General features: G+C 36.9%; 1 protein-coding gene across 1 annotated transcript in view; it reads right to left on the bottom strand.

The window, feature by feature from the left end:
• The window catches only part of RAD51B (RAD51 paralog B), a 395049-nt gene that overhangs the window by 265477 nt on the left and 111057 nt on the right, over positions 1 to 18515 (bottom strand). Inside the window, exon 8 of the mRNA XM_063289801.1 lies at positions 6883 to 6979. Coding sequence (XP_063145871.1) covers positions 6883 to 6979 — 97 coding nt within the window. The remainder of the gene's footprint in view (positions 1 to 6882; positions 6980 to 18515) is intronic.

The raw sequence follows: 18515 nt of genomic DNA, 5'->3' as shown, positions 1-18515 counted from the left end.
TTGATGTCCTATGTACAAGATAAGTTAATTATTCTGTTCCTGTTAAAATGATATCACATTTCACCCACAATTTTTCCTTATTGCTGCTATGTTTTTTAAACAGCAAGTCATTCTCTGCTCATTAAATTTCAACTTTATTTTCTGTCTTTGCTGCTTGCTATACTTGCCTACCAACATCTGGAATAGATTTTGTCAGCTGGGTTTAAAGGAAGAACTGTAAACAATGCAGTAATTTTAAAAATTAAATTTATTTATAGCAAAAGCCAAAATCATGTTTTAGATGGTTGAAGTTTCAGGATGGTAGGTCTCCAAGAATTTGTAATACATGGTCTATGTTGCTGTTTTCTCAATAATTCCCTGGGTGGGATTATGTAATTCTCCATCTATACAGGACCCCTTAGTTGAGCACGTCCTGTGCATGAAGCACTTTTATTATATCAATATGCAACACATTTTCTGGGTCCATTTACACACACTCTCACATACACTTATAAGACAAGATATATTTTGGAAAATTAAGTGTGTGTTTGTCTAATAACTAGAGGAAAAGGCTTAATAGCATCAGAATTCAGGGACGAGATTCCCAACTTTGCTTTCAAATAAGCATGAGCTCAGGGAGATGTGGTATATTCTTTATAATTTAACACGACTAATCATCTCCTAATTAGATTATGCTAGACTATTGAATGAATTCCTTTGTTTTTCTATTTAATATGAAACCAGTTCTAGTGAGTTAGAGACAATAATACAGAAATATGGTCAAAGTTACTGAATCTAAATTCAGACAAAATGGCAGGAAAAATGGTTGTCAGGCATTGTAATTAGGAGAAAATGGAGGGACACATCTATCATTGGAAAAGCTCAGAACACTTTCACATGGCATTTTTTCTATTCCCCAACTCCCACAAAGCATGTTGAAGTTGGCTGTGCAATAGTCTTCATTCCTGTTGACTTTGGAATGCTGAGAACAGATATGAAACACTATAAGCCTTCCAGCCAAGCAACTGGAGAAAGAAAAAACTGGCATTCAGAAAGTCTCAACCTTTGAGTTATGGCAGCTCTTGATTAACAAAATCCCCTTGACCTCGCTATACACAGAATGGGGAAGAAATACATTTATATCACACAGACACCCGTTTTCACTGCGTGCATTTGATGATTTTGCAAAAAATCTGAGCTAGTGATATGAAGGAAAGCTTTGTGCACCTTAATATGTAATTGTTCCTGCATATAAATTCCCATTGAAACCTGTGGTGATGATATGACATTCATGTTTTGCAGCTAGATGTTTTTCTCACGTGTCGGGAAGGGACACAGCAGACACATTAGGCGTAATTGTTCACATCAGGTATAACTGTTCATTAGGCCAAATGACCACCTGATTCTAATGTCAGTTGAAGATCAAGGAGCACTCCCAGATTGCAAACCTGCTCTTTTAAGAGGAGTACAACTCCACCCAAGCAGTCTGAATTTCAGTTTCTAAGTATATTTCCTATTTGCCAATAGCTCTTCCACTTTGTCTAGAGTTAATTTCAGTTTGTTCTTCCTCATCCAGCCCATTATTGAACCGACAACAATTGCTTCCTTGGAATTGGGCAGTAAAGATTAACGAAGATCAGTACCATCATGATATCCATTAAATAGCCAGGAGGGACAAAGACTGAGTAAGCATGTGATGACTTTAATCTTTCCACACATCCTGTCCATATCTTCCCTTCAAAACCTTGGTTGAAAAGCAAGACAGTGAAGTCAGAGAAGTTGCTGCTTCTACTGCAATAGAGTAATTCAATTGTGGATCTTCATTTAGCTTCATTCTTCATTTGATATGATGCATCCCAAAGGTTTCTCCATTTGGAATCCTCTGACATACTATCCACTTCATTGCTCTCAGCTTCCTAATAAACCATTGGTCTGATCAAGCTTTGCAAGATTTCATGCTCAGCCATGAAATCAACAGCATTACTGCCAAATGATGTGAGAAATTCCCCAAGTATACTCAGGAAACCAACCAAATCCATTGGGGCCTGTGTTAGATGATTTTAATGGCTCTTCCACACCTGCAAAAATGTATTATTAGTTGTCACTCTAAAACTAAGTTACAACTTGTCCATGACGGCAAAGTTACATTGCTCAAACTTCAGATCATCAGCTTCCCAGAACAAGAAACCAAATCCAACTTACATTTGTTCTCCGTGCATGGGACCATATACTAGTTAAGACAAGTTCATGATCATCATGCAGGACATGAAATTCTGAACTGCTCCTCCCTGGATAACATAAGCCTGGATGCTGAAATTTCACAAGGCAAGAAGCTTGTGGTAATCCAACACTATGTTTGAGATCACCCAGGCTATCTTAGGAAGAGAGACTGTTAGGCAGCAGACTGGATGGTATGCTGACTATTCACATACTGTCCCAGCTACCCAAATGCAGCAACAAGTACTCAAAACTGGCATATTTAGAACATCTGATGGTGAGATGGACTTCCCACAGACCACTCTACCCTCTGATCTTAGCCTACTGTACTATTTCCATTTACTGTTCCAGTTCTAGCAAAAAGAACTGGAAGAAATTAATATAAATTCAGCTCCACCATCACCCTTCTGTCAACCAGGTCTTTGTGAAACAGGCCAGGGCAGTATCTTCATCCTGGATTAAATACTGGATAATAGATGTTGTATCAGCAACTGACCTAGCAATGAAGAGCAGAAGTTTTAGCTGGAGAGGCAACCATCACAATCACCTTGATTTCCTTGGTTAGTCTTAAGTCCAAAAGGAAAAGAGACTAGCCACTGCCTGCCAGGATGCATTTTCCCACCTTAATCTGCCAAGCTATTCTCCATTCTTGATTCTCCCCAATTTTCCTGATGCCCCAACCATCAGCCTACATTCCTTCACACTCCGATCCCCTCCTATACTCATATAAACAGAAAAGTAATTGAGATAACCTTGCATCCAAGGGCTTCTTAATGGCCAATCTTATCAGCAGTGTCCTCCCCACCTCACAATACGTTCCTTTTAGGTAGCAGGCAGGCAAGGAGACAGGAGGGCTGCCAGCTGACAAAGCATGCTCTCTCTCTCTCTCTCCCTGCCCCCCCCCACCAAATGGTGGTCTTTTTCTCATCTACCACTCCTTGGTGGGGCACATTAATGGTTATTATTTAATCTATGGTAATCAATAGCACAAGAAATGGATTATATATTTGGGAAAGGACCAGGTTAACACCCCGCCCAAAATGAGGGAAATGGTTGACATTTTAATGTATTTGAACTACAATAGTAACTAACCACAAGCCATAATATAAAACAGATTTTTTTTAAGGAGGTGGAAAAATAAAGTGACAATTAAACAAGCATCTGGCAAACACATATAGCAGTCAGACATAGTAAATCCTGCCTCACAAGGTTTAATTGAATACTTAAGTTTCCTTGCAACTCTGTAATTGTTTACAATTAAAGAAAAATAAAAACCAAACCATTTCCTCTATTTTTAATAAAGATTTCCAGGGCATAGAAATAGCACATTAGTCTCTATAACATATGCTAAGAATGCCTATTATGTATTCTATTTCTAACATGCCTGAACTTGTATATAGTATAAAAACAAATGTATAAATAAGTGGATTGTTTCCAGAACTGTGCTTGTGCTCTATGCTTTGATGTGATAGGTAACAGGAATCACAAGTGATAAAATTAGGCCAAGCACAACCGATATGGTTCAAAAGCTTTTATTTTAACCACCGAAATACTGTAGGAAAGGGAAGCAGTGAGTTAGTATTCCAACTCCTCGCACATGGCCAGTATACTACTTCTAATACACTAAACCTAAATACCGAGAACAACAAAAGCAAGGAAATTAAAACTGCTTGCCAAATTAGGAATATGAAAATTGTGCTATAGAAATAGCAAAGCCATGTTTGGAAGCTGGACACCAGGGGAACTAAACGCTGATGAAATAGTGTGGGCTACAGGAGGATTAGAAAGAGTAGATTCAGAAGGCTGAAAGGAACAGGAAAAGGAAATAGAGTCAAAGTAGTTACACATCATTGTTTCAAAACAAAACAGGGCATCATGGAAAATGGAGATTAGTGTAGGCATAACCTATCCTCTGGTAGCCAGTAAGCCTTTATCCATGTGTACAGAGCTGCATGAGAGCAAGCATGTAATCAGCTGAGGCTGCTCAGATACAATTCACTTCTAGCCATCTCTTTCACCAGCCCCTCCTTCCCCACATCTTTTTTCTCACTCCTGGCAGCTTTATTTGGAACAAAATGGATCCTTTAGCCAAGATGTCGGTGTAATGCCAATAAATAAACAAAGCATAGATTACACATGTGCAGAGAGCCAGCATGTCTGAACTTCTCTGTAACAAGAGAGATACAATGTTTATTTATACATAATCTCTCGCCCTTTCACAGGTTCCTATGGTGACTTAGAAAAAGTTAGAATTCCCAGCCTTCACCTTACGGAGATGAATACCAAATTTCAAGTTTATTTCTGTTTTTTTCCAAAATGCTGTGGCATCTGACCCTATTTCAAACAGCTATGAGCTGGACAACAGGCTGTATGTTCAATATATGGGCAATTGTGTTAAAGGATAAAATTACACTTCGTCAGGTTCCAGGATACAGGCTATGGCATGCTATCGAAGTTTCAGACAAGTTTAGTCTTTTTCAGTGCTAGAGAATACCTAGGTGTATACCCGAAACACCACTTTCACGGAGACCTGAGTTATCTAGAGAATAGTTCCACTAACAGTTTAAACAGTTTTTTCCCCAGTTTGTTTACTTTTTAAGATAGTTATTTTAGGTATGCACATGTAAAACATTTTGAAATTTGGCCCTTTGCTGTTTACCAGTTACCAGGCGGCACTGTTCTGAGGTCAGCACCACCCTCACATGTCCCATGATGCCATGGAACTTGGAAAGCTCAACACAGGTTAAGTCAACCAACCCTGGAAGTTAACTGGCTCAGCTTTCCATCCTACCTCAGGAACATCAGGGCATTATTGGCTTCTTATTGGTGGCAACTCTCATCTAATCCTGCCCCCAGCTTCTGGGATTCTCCTACAAAGTGGTATGATGCCTCTGTCTCTCTCCCCAAACCAGCCCACTTACTTTTTCTCCTTCTTCCCTTACCACAAAAAACTAACGTCGTAAGGGGAATACCAAGATAGATGTTGGATAGATGTTGGAAGGCAAGATGAAATCCAATACTTTTAGCGATTAATAGAAATTGGGTTCTGTCAACTGAGATTAACTAAATAACTAAATCCAGATATATTATTACCACATCAACATATTTAATTACAGGAAGCTAATTCCTATGAATGTACAACTACTAAGTTACTTAATCACTTATGGTTTGTTTAACACTTTCTAGTAAAGCTAAATATTTGACAAATCATGAATCACTTTATTTCAGAACATAGAGACAAATTCATGAGGAGCTTGTACAAACAGGTTTATAATAGGTTTAAAAAGTTTGCAGCTGTAACAATGAAGGGAACAACCCAGCATGTATAAAAATGTTATTCCCTCGAGTGTTTTTCAGTTTCTAACGTGCTGGAACACCTAATACTTGAGATGCTTTCCTTAAATAACTCTGCAGAACCAGACACTTCTGAGAGTTCTTTGTGCATGTCATTTTCACAAGAATTAGTAAATGTTACTGTAGCTCAGGGATGCACAATTCAAATCACTCCAAGACCACTTTCATGTTTTTTTATCTCAAGAGGGTTCTATCATTTCTTTAACTAGAGAAAAACACTTTTTCTTTCAACTGTAATAATTTGTTCTCTATTAAAACCATTCCTTGTTGACTGCTTCCCCCCATCCGCATTCTACAGTACAGTAGCTACTTACTCTCTCTTTTTCCATCTTCCACTTTGTGTAAATGTTACCCACACCTTTTTCTGTTTCCCTCCCAAGCAGATGTCTTGGGGGTTCCCATCAAATAACTATGTATATACAGTATATAAGTATTTATAGGTAATTTGCTTTTATCTATGTTTCTAATGAGGAATACAGGTAAGTAATTGATCAATAATTTAATAACTTTATTTTATTTGTTACTTTTTGATCTAGGGTATGTTAGGCTTCTGTTACATCAGAATGAGAAAACAATGACTTTCAACTATTTCTCTGTGAAACAATTGCTTATCCATGTTGCACAGAGAACTGCTTGTATCCATTAAGGTAGCAGATCTAGAAAAAAGCTTAATTCTTAAATTATATAAATTCACTTTACCCCAGTTCTAAGAAAGCTCTGGTATGAAGTAAAAACTATACATTATTTTGAAAGTAAAATGGATAATAAAGAGAAGGCACACATGGTTAAATGAAAAATATTGCCCAAAGTGATAATTTTGGTATCTTTATCAGATGCAGGGTTAAGGTTTTTTAAACCTCAGTCTGCATTACATCTGCGCTTTGCCACATTGTAAGAGAATACAAGAGATTCACAAGAGAATATTTGTTCTTTTTATAACAAAGCCCAGCTGTTTGTTCTTTAATAACTGATAATTACAATCAATATATCGTTTCACCAACTCATATTAAATCAGCAAAAAGATCTAATAACTTACTTTTAACTGTAATGCACCAGTTGAATGAATGCTTTGTATTATTTATTTTGAAACAAACTATCAAAGCAATCATGAATTAACTTTCCTTACTGTATCCAACCTGTAGATTTAAGATCAATATAATTTATTCGTCTTAATTCAATTTTAGAAAGGTATTTTTTAAACTCAAGCTACATTTTATGTTGAGCTAGATAACTATATTTGGGTTGTTCCTTAAACATGAACAAGGACTTACAAATGGTCGAGGAGATGTGTATCAGAGTCAAGTTTCAACTGTAATAAAAAGGATTGCTTACCTTCAGACAGGGACAAGTCATCAACTGGAGACAGGAGGTCTGCCTGTACAGCAAGGCCATCACTTAGCCATGTGGTAATCTGATTCGTCAAGATTACCTGCAAACAGACATGGAGGAGGAAAAGGTATCAGAATTACAAGATAGGCACAATAGCTACCTCAGACACATACAGAATATATAGACAACCCTCAACACCCACTATAATATTCACTATTTCAACTCCTTTCTCAAACATAGGATAGGATAGGATAGGATAGGATAGGATAGGATAGGATAGGATAGGATAGGATAGGATAGGATAGGATAGGATAGGATAGGATAGGATAGGATAGGAGCATCTTAATAAAATGTTAAAGAGAGCAAATCCTTTCAAAAAAAATCAGTTCAAGGTTACTAAATAGCTTCACATTATACCTCATTTCTTTGTCAGGAAAGAGGAAGGAATGCCTTTGCTGAAAGGGAAAAGTGGTACAGAGGTAAAATGCCAGAATGAAATGTGATAAATGCTACAGGGTCTCAAGGTGGTGTGCCTGTATAAAGATCACCAGAATAGTTAGAGAAGAAGTCAACATCAAGAGCCAGATGGATATACCAAGCTGGTATGCATGAATAAATGATGTAATAAAAGATGAAAAAGGACAAAGCTGAGAAATACTGTACATCAGATTATCTCATCATTAAAACTGTATGCTAAGATGGGATGATATTGTACATTCAATTATCCAAGCCGATTCATATAACTAAAGCTTTGTCACAACATAGTGACAGAGTACATACTCCGAATGCAGGAAGCACCAGGTCTAATCCAAGTATTGCTAGATTCCTATCTATCTTTCCAAGATCTCCTATCTTGGAAAGCTGTTGCCAGTCAATGTAGACATCAGAACATAAGATTCCAGAATTCTCATCTCACAGAGGCCAACCTGATACCCATGGAAAGGCTAGACAAAGGATATCAGGACAACAGTACCTTCCTCCTTGTATAACCCAGCAACTGGCAATAGCTCTCCAAAGTTGCATTGTCATAACTTTTCTTTTGGGTACATCCTTGTAGCCAAGGATTACATCCTTGTAGCTTCAATCATCCTTGCACAATAAAAAGTTAAGACATAAAATAAAATAATAATCTCAGTTTAAAATCCCATTCTTCTTCTTCTTCTTCTTCTTCTTCTTCTTCTTCTTCATCATCATCATCATCATCAAGCACTGGGACAGAAATCTGAAATCAGTCTGAAATAAAAGCCCTGTTTTCCCAGGGTTCTTGAGAGTCTTGTAAGGAGCAGTGAAGAAGCTTCAAGATGTTAATGATTCAGGCTTAGACTCTGTATCTGCTTTATACAGATACACTTGTTCCCTTCATCCTTTATTGACACAAATGAAAATGAGGCCTTGATTCACGCCAGGCAGAGTAGATGTTTTACAAATTTTGGGGTCATGCATTATTAACCAGACTGTATGCTTTGGTCACACATGAAGAATTCATTGTCATTGTCAGTCCAATGAGTGACAATTAAGAGTCTGTATGCTTCCCAGAGTCACCAATATAAATAAATTCCATCCTGCTACTATCATTACTGGAAGAGATGTGAAAGACTACAAAGACACAACAAGTCCGGAATACAGTATTCAAAGCACTACAGTAGTAAATTCAACATGATATATAGAATATTGACAATTTCTACAATAAAATTTACTAAATTGGTTCAATATTAATATGGATTCATATTAAAGCAAGCTCTAATAATACCACAGTCCCATACCAGTTCAAAGTGAACAGAAATATAAAGACCAAACAGTAAGAGTTGTAAAGAAAAGGAATGGGAAACATTTTAGATTAATGTACAGAATGTACAGCCACATTATGACATGGTATAAAGTTTTTATTGGCATATGTTTGCACTAACTACATTATTCACAAATGTCAAGAGAACCCATGTGTGAAGTGGTCATTTCAAATTTGTTCCAATGTAAACTAGGTTCTGTACCATTGTGTGCTTGTTCATGTCACATCACTTTCATATGTTTCTTTTTCAAACTAAATTTCTGTAATTCTTAGTCCATTTCATTAAATAAGTCCTATTGTTAGTTTCTAGTTACAAAAAAACCCCCACCCCATATCAAATTACAACTGGAGACATGAAAAAAGTTCAACATGTATGTTGGTATGTATGTATACATATGTCTCTGTGTTGTTGTAGTACCTATTCTCCCTCCCATTTCCTTTTTCCTTTCTCTCCTCTCTCTCTGGTTGGGCGAGTCACATTCTCTCAGCCCAAACACAACCTCATAGAGTTGTTATGAGGACAAAATAGATAATTCCGTCTACATTGCCTTAAGTTCCTTGGAGGAGAGTAATATACAGAGATTGGCGCAGCCAATAAATTGCATAAAACATAAATAAGGGAAAAACAACAAATACGCACATAGAGCTACAGTGATTATAATATAGAAATCACTGCACCCACTAAACAACCATTTTGCATCTATGCCATGAGTGTTAAAGTCAACGAAGTTCCTTTGTATTAAAAACATAGTTCTCTAGAGACTCCAAGCAGCTTTTGCTCTTTTACAATTATTAACCAACACTGGGAAACCAAAGTAGCTTGTGCTCACTCAGTGTATTTTCCCAAGTATCTGTGATCAATCAGATTGTAAAGTTCTCTGTGTTCCCATATTGGAAAAAAAGTAATTGTAATTGCTTATATTCTCTTTCATCTCTACATACAATATACAGGTTTTTTTCTGCCACACTATTACAGAAATTATTGTATTAAATAACATTTAGGTGCAAGCTCTTAAGCATCTTCTTTTCTGCCAGAAAAAGAAGAAACATAACATTTCTCAGTGACTTTTTGCTTTCATTCCCACTAATTTTCATTTTGCTTCCTCGAATGCCCTCTGGGTAGAAATCCATACTATAAACTGAAACAGCAGCAACAACAAACCCAAACATTCTACTTATGTCGCATCTTTTCATGCAGCAGCTTTTATACCCAAATGAGAATTGCCCAACCCCATAAGGAGACAGGTATCTACCTTGACAGTATTTCTTGAAACAGGTTTGTCACCTTGTCACTGAAGGTCCTGGACAGCACAGTGGCAAGGAATGCCTACATTTACCTGCATCTGGTTCCTAAAATGATCTGGCTATGGTAATTCCTGATTTAGTAGCCCTGCATCTAGATTACAGGTAGTCCTTGTTTAACTATCACAATTTGAGCCGGAATTTTGGTTGCTAAGTGAAGCAGTCATTAAGCAAATCCGACCCAGTTTTATGACCTTTTTCACGGCGGGTGTTAAGCAAACCACATGGTTGTTGTCCACACATCTTACAGTTGCAAAGATTGCAAAACACGGGTTTAGAAGGTTGAGATATATAATACTACTGCTTATTTACTGAACAGCATGCAAGGCAGAATATTTTAAAATTACCTATTTTATCCAACCACTTTACCTACTTCAACAGTTTGATTTTGACTTATAAAGCCCTACATACAAACATAAATATTTTTTGAAACCCAGCCTATAAAATCTTCCGGGGGCAGGGCAAAAGGAAGAGGGGCCGACCAAGGGCAAGATGGATGGATGATATTCTAGAGGTGACGGACTCGTCCCTGGGGGAGCTGGGGGTGTTGACGACCGACAGGAAGCTCCGGCATGGGCTGGTCCGTGAAGTCACAAAGAGTCGGAAGCGACTAAACGAATAAACAACAAACAATATTCTATGAATAATACTTGAAACATGGTTATTTGAGCTAGTGTGTATCTCCTTCAGTATGGAAGGCCCTGTATTTAAAAATACATGCAACAGTCTCAGAATTACAATTTTATCAACTGTTTAAGATGCATTCCTTCTTCTAGTTTTATTTTCTCATGGAGAATGTTCTGTTGGTGATCTATGGCTATATTGTATTTGATTTCATTTAGATATTTTCAATTTCATAAACTGTCCTGCTGTTTCTTGATGAATAGCCAGCCAGCTCAAGAAATAAGTGCCAGAAAGATGCACTATAATACCAGAGGCCTTATGTACCACTTTTTATCAATAATCTTTCCCCCAAGGTCTTCCGCATTCAAGCTGCCTTCTTCTATCAAGAAGGACCCAGCTCAGAGGGAATTTTCTCTACAGAAGATCTGCAAAGGAAACTAGCACATCAGGCACATTAGGGGAGGTTCATGCTGAAGACACAGATCTTTCATCTTATGTGGTTGACTTTGGGGGTTTTCTCAGATTTCTTGTTCTAGCCTGTGCATAAACAGAAAATTGGATTTTTTATTCTTTATTTTTTATTTCTATTTATAGTATTTTTATAGTATTTTATTTTTTTGTATTATTCTGATGATTTTAATCACTTGTTGTAAACTGCCCAGAGGCCTCCGACGGGAGGAGATGGGCAGGGATAAATTAGATAAATAAATAAAATAAATGAATAAATAAAATCATATGGCAACAGAAATATTGCAATTTTTTTGAAGCTTATGGGAAATTGGTAATTTAATAATGGCATTGACTTTAATGTCCATCTTTGTGTAATCCTGCACCCCTTCAGTTTCTCAGAGATAACTGTCCCAGAAACAAAACTAAAACTACTTCTACATGGATGAATAAGAAAGCTATTTCTATGGTGCATTTTTCTCAAATACATCCTCTGCCCTCCCCAGGACCACACTAAAACTACTAAATCTGACTCTGTCATCCCGGCAAATCTGGCTGAGTAAATAAACGATTCTCTGTAAACTTGTGGTCTCAGCCTCCTTGTTGGTTTATTGCAAAATTAAAGGAAACATAGTACAGAGCCATCAATCAGTAACCAGGAAAGGTACAAAGGCTTTGGAATCCACCAAAAGGGAGGGGAGACCTTCACATGAAATGACCACTTATTATGAGAACAGAGTAAAATTCCCAATTTCACATGCAACATCATTTAGAAAAACATTTATTAAAGGCTTCCCATTGGGGTAAAAGATGGAAGAGCTAGAAGAGAACACTACAGAGCAATCAAAAGGTTTTCTCTGTTGGTAGTATGTTTTTTTACTATTTTTAGTGCATGTCACAACAAAATCAGCCAAAGTAGCAGTCACTTTCATAGGGCTGGGACAGTAACTTAGCATGTTGCAGAGGAAGAAGCAATATGTATTTTAAATCTTTAGGGCTGTAATTTCATCTCCAAAACCTGAGACACATGCTTCTTGTGCCGAGAAATGTGATTGTGATTTGTGAACGACTGAAAAGTTATTCAAATAACAATACTTCAACTTTAAACTTCAGTGAAAGAGAAGTATTATGAATCTAGAATTACAAATATTATGAAGGCATTAATCAAGCTACCATAACCAACAAACAGAATGGAAACATAAAACACGACAAGGAGGACACTCTTACATCTTGTGATGAGTTGAGCCAATGGTCATTGTTCATTCCCCAGCATTGGAAGAGCAGTGGTATTCAGGCTTGCACCTGCTGCTGAAGCAGGCAGCATTACTGGCAACACATGGCTTTGACCAGATATTGGATTAGTGGCTTCCCTCAACACTGTCCCTGGGTAAAAGATGTTTGGTAGGCATTAGCCCGTTGCTACACATGGTTGAACAGTTGCCCATTACCTCAACCAGGCTCAGAGTAAATCACTATGATATTAGTAAATTAATGGTCTTCAAAAACTATGAAAAACAAGAAAACAAAGTTTGAGGAGTTAGTATGGTAAGCCCATAGATTTCAGGAGGAAAGAAAACTGCTTTAAGCATCTAATGACATTGTTAAAGCTCTTCCACACCTGAGCTGATAGTGGTAGAATTCCTTGCAGAAAGTAAAGTTCTATGTGAATTAATCTAAAGCATGAGGATGAGTTTGGTATATCAAGGTTTCATTACACATTTTTATTTACTACTAAAGCAATGGCACCCCAAAATGCCTTGTTTAATCCAGAACAGCTCATTCCTCAAGCTGTCATCCATCTATATTTATGCCCAGTAAACTCCAAATAGTTGACCAAGAGAGTTTTGATAGCATTTGCGGAACATGGTAAACCACTGATCTCAACATTTACCAGCTGTAACTTCTTTTTTCTATATGATGATACCATTCTATATGATGATACCATTTTTCTATATGATAGGAGTTGACTTTCAAACATGTTTGAGAAACCCGTTTTAATGCAGATATAGGCAAAAGTTACCTGAATCACCAGAATGTGGCTTCATACATGTAATTTAACAAACAGGCACTCAGCTGTGATTCTGACAAAATCTAGTTCAACTAGCATAATACATTACTCCATCTCAAGTATTTAATAATCTAGAACAGTGTGGTCTGAGGACCCCTGGGGTCCCTCAAGACCCTTTCAGGGGTCCACAAAATCAAAATTATTTGCCAGCCTACATTGAAAAACAGTAGAATAAAATCCCATCAAGCAATTGTGAGAAGTGGTAGTGACAACAAATGCATCAATTTTAATTTTTAATACGATAAATATTGATAACTATGACCCATACAAACATAAACTCTTTTCAGGTCCTCCATAATTTTTAAAAGTGGAAAGGGGTCCTGAGAGGAAAAAAGTTTAAGAAACAATGATCTAGAGGAACTTACAACAAACTCTTAACATTTCCAGGGTGGGGAGGTACAAGGCTGCTGAAAGCCAGTTCTCTTTAAAACTGCCACTGGGGTGATGGGCAATACTACAACACCGACTTGTATTAGATTACAATTTTAAAAAACACCATTTTTTTTTTACAAAAACATTTCCATACTCATTGCCTTTTCAATAGAAGAGACTATGGACAGCTCAGGCTTGAACTGTGGAGTTCTTGGTGCTCTCTGAGCTTGGCTGTTTGCTTGAAGACGTTTCATTACCCAACTAGGTAACATCCTCAGTGCCTTTTTGCAGAAATTTCCTGAGGTTTCCTACTGCTAAGAGGAGGGAAAGACATCCATGGTCCTCAAATACACAAACTTCTGGCCAAAATGTTCTCACTGATTCTCCATGATTTCCATTGACAGGACATAATCCTTCTTCCTCTAATGTTACATTTTTGTCACTGAATTTCTGTTTGCAAATTAAGCCTTTAATTACAAATTAAGTTTGCAATTCACTTTCCTGCCCATGTCCTACCAACTTCCTTATTTCAGCACATCTTCCAAATATACTCTGGGCTCAGGACTTTTGCCTGCAATAAACTGTGCTTCACATTTCATAGGTTTGATCCCCTCTTTGCTGCAACTTGCAAATCTGTGCCTGGATCCTTATGACAGCTGACAAAAAGATGTTCCTGACAAGGGCAATCCAAAGTAGTACAGACAATATTTAAATCAGAAGAAAAAACCAAGAGATTTAGTTAGAAAATAATGAAGAATCAGTGCAAACTGGCCCTTGTATTTAATTCCGCTTTCTAAAGAAAAAAAGTCCAAGTTATGCAATTCATTTTTAAAAGCTTTCTGGGAAGAGGAGAGATTGGATATAAATCTATGCCAAAGGTTTAAAAATAATCACCAAAAAATTAATAAGAGTTCCAGAACAAGGGGAAAAAAACCACACAAAACACCATGCAAAAATGTGCTTGTCTCAAGCAGTTACATGTCTTCAAGCTGAAACTACCACCACCCAGAAATAGCCTTGGGGTATTGCCTTTCCTCTTCTCTAAGCCAGGAGTGCAGCCAACACAAATGTAACCTTCAAAAGCCACCCTCCTACCCCCCGTGTTGTTCTGCTCCACAAAAAGTCTACGTGCCTGGAGGGATTGCTTCATAGCCAAACAGCCCATACGTTTGCAGCCTGTACAAACCTGTTTGTAAAGACATGCTCAAGATATTCCCAAAGGCCAGGGTGGATCAGATTGCTTTCCCCCTTCCACATCCTGCCAGACTCTAGTGCTTAGAGGTTAGTTTCAACATGCTTTTCTTAACCTCTAGAAAAGTTCTGAGTAAAAGCACAGATTTCTGAATGAAGATGCTGAAAAATGTGAATATTGTGAATGGACTAGACAGTCTGTATTGATTGGCTAAACAATAGGGTAATCCTAAATTAAAGCTTCTACATGAAGACTGTATCAACCAACTCTCATGGTATTCCATAGGAAGCATTTGATTAAAGACGGCTTTGATTTGGGGCAATACTATTTTTAAGATTCTCAGTCTTAATAAGTTCCACTATGTTACAACAAGGAATTTATCATTATGCTAATAGGCTTCACCATTCCGTAATACTTTATTCTTACTTCTAATTCCATACTGAATGGTGGAAGACTTAACATGGTAAACAATAGTCTTCAGAATTCAAAGGATTCCAGCAGTCCAAATTGTGTGAAAACTATGGATAATTTGATTAATGATGTTTCAGACAGGACTGATAGATAAAGTCTATTCTACATTATCTTTTCACAATAGTCAGCCAGAGCCTCTGGGAAGCTGCTAAGGTAAGCTTTCATGTTCTCCAGCATCGAACTTTGACTACAACCATCCTGACTAGTCATCAGTAATTAATAATCACCTTAACTCTAGCATTTTATTACAAATTTAAATATGAAATAGAAGTTTTACATAAAATGTTGATGCAACAAGAAATCAATTCTATATACATCATTTATATAGTGAACTGCTTGAACTAGATGCATAAGCTTGAAAAGCTCAGAATTCTGTATGTCTTTGAATACCTGGGGCCTACCAGACCTTATTCTACAATAATATGTTTCATTAATAACTGCATTAATTAAGAACATCTCCCGGCTCTTGCACAGTATATAATCAGTACTATGACAACAGAAATGGCATCAGTTCCACTTGTTCCATCCTTTTTGTATGTGCACATACATATGGTATACACATGATACACACTTATGCTTCAATGCCAAAAGTTCATTTCTCTACAGTCGTATATACATATGAGGAAAAGAGAATTAATAATTATCCGTGGTATACATCCAACACTGTATCTTTAACAATGAACTTACCCTTCTATCATCCATAGCCCTCTTCTTGCAAACACAGAGACCCATGAAATTTGCTTACCAGTCCTTTAGAATAAATTTTGGATGTTCAGAAGATAATGAAAGGAGGGAAAATCTGCTCCATTTGTCCAGAAGTATGTATGCTAGAGCCAAGGGGCAATGTGATATACACCAATCTCTTGGATCCAACCTCCAGAGTAGTTCCAAAGGTTGCCTCACATTATTAACTTTTAATGTAATAAAAAAGAGAAAATGATCAAATACGCAGGAAATAATAATACTGCTCTTTAATCAATTTGAATTTAACCAGTTTAATCCATTAATTAATATTATGTCTACTTAGTTTTGTCCTGGCCTAGTTCCCTTCTTTGACCTGCCCTCATCACTTGTAAGAATGTAGCCTATATCCCCCCAAATCTGTGCACTCTTATACTAGTGGATATTCTACTACAGATGGATACTGCTGGAAACAGCCCATAACTGATGCATATTTGGTTAGAACATTATCCTTCTCCCACAGTCATCATTTGAGCTATCCACAACAATGTTCCACTTATTTCATTGGAAAAGCACATATAACTATCAGATTTCAGTCTTAATGCTGTTGTTTCCATGGGTCTGGTTGCATTTATGTAACATCTCTGATGGCTTAAACACAAGCCACTAAATACTGGCTGCAATCAAGAGGCCTCCAAATCATATATTCCTTTCCGCTACTACAGAGATGGGTAAGAAAGCAAGAGATTTCAATTAAAAGACCTTCCAAAAAGAGGAGGCTCCATAAACACACCAGCAAATATGCATCTGGATAATCAAAGTTTTTTTTTTAATGTTCCCAGCTAGGGATTTGGAGTTGCATGTAGAGGAGACAGGGAAGATGTCAAAAATGTAGTTCATGGACATCAATTATTTCTACATTTTAACAGACGTTAATAACAGAAATATCCCAGTTTGAAATAATCAAGTAGATATGTCTTCCAGAAAACAAGGCCTAGCTTTTCCAAGAAAAACAGGTATCTTTAATTTGGATTAATGAGATTGAGATTGGCTAGGTTAAACTAAAGTTTGAGGCATTCTTTTTGGCCTACAATCTAGGAAACATACAGTCTTTTGCCGGGAAGTATGAACTGAATATAGGACTTTCAGTCCACTTTCTTCTTTCAGAGAGATCTTTATGAAATAAGAAGCAATGCCAACAACTCCAGCCTTCAAAATCACAGATCACTATCTAATAACTGTAGAAAAAACATATTTCACATTAAAAAGTTTTATGCAAAAAATTAAAAATAGAGGGAAAAGAAATGATCCACTGCCATCAATTAGCATACCATTTCAATTTTTCACTCTTTAGAAATTAAATGTTACCTTAATTATCTAATATTGATCTTTAAGATGTGACTCACAGTAAGATGCTGTAAGAAAACTCGGCAGATTAACACATACTTGGTTTTAGGTATGATGCAACATCATGTGTTCATACATTGAGCCTCCTGAAGAATACATTTAAAGATTAAAAAATTAATATTTTACATAAGCAAATTTTGGCAGTTCTATCTTACTGCAAAACACCATTGTATGCCTCAGTCTGTGATGTTCTCCAAAGATCACCAAAACAAGTACCAACTAGAAATCAGTTCAGCATTTAAAAAATTAACAATAGATCCCTTTAGCTATTGGCTTTTGCCCAGAATTGTGAAGGAGATCTGATTAACCAAAATTTGGTATTTTGCCCACAAGGTTGTTATGACTTAACATTACATCAATTTATCCCATCCAAAATACACTGGCAATGGGATATCAGCCACTATATTACTTATATCTGTATTTTCACATGAAAAGATACTTGTTTTTTTCATCCATATAATAGATTATTTATAGAACAACCCTTTACTTTGTCATAAACACAGGAATTATAAGCCATTTTAAAGTGACATTACACTGGTCCCATAAGTATCCATGGAAGGATACTTTCCCCCTTCTTTCTCTCTCATACACAGAATACTGCTGCTCTCAACCTTACCAGGATCAAAGGGTAGTGGGTGGAGAGGTTATAGCCCATCTAAATGCCCAATGATCCCAATCAAAATTGCTGTTTCAGGACTTCTTATAGACTTGATATGTCATTTTTTTCCCCATCACCAGAAGACTAATTAGCTGGGCAGCAGGACTCCTTTTCATTGTTTTTCTCACTTGATACATTCTGAATGGATGCAAAGGATAAATGCAAAGGTTAAGAGTTTCCTCATAATTTAAAGCTTTATTAAAGTTCACGCCTTTTCTTTCCATTATTGATCCTCATAATCATAAACTGAAAAACCTGTTTATATGCAAACTTCCACATGATAATGTCTAATATTCCTTTCAACGCCATTTCTAGGTATTTATGTGCCTTAAGAACACAATTCTTATACTGAGCCTCCTTTTTGATAAAATGGAACAACGTGGCATGGATTCCAGATGGATTCGCAGCTGGTTGAACAACCATATCCACTGCATGGTCCTGAGGATATCATGCCTACATAGGAGGAGGTACTAAAACGTTCTGTCCTGAGCTCTAACATTAAAAAAAGTGTTTTAGATAAGGGGATCAATGGGCTGCTCAGCAAATTTACAAATGTCACAAAGCTGGGGAGAACTGGTAACACTTCAGAAGTGTTCAAAAGAATCTTGATAGACTTGAATATGTAGTT

Source organism: Candoia aspera, chromosome 1, assembly GCF_035149785.1.
Source record: "Candoia aspera isolate rCanAsp1 chromosome 1, rCanAsp1.hap2, whole genome shotgun sequence".
Taxonomy (NCBI): domain Eukaryota; kingdom Metazoa; phylum Chordata; class Lepidosauria; order Squamata; family Boidae; genus Candoia; species Candoia aspera.
The sequence above is the reverse complement of the archived record's forward strand: the minus strand, read 5'-3'. Positions and strand labels throughout refer to the sequence as shown.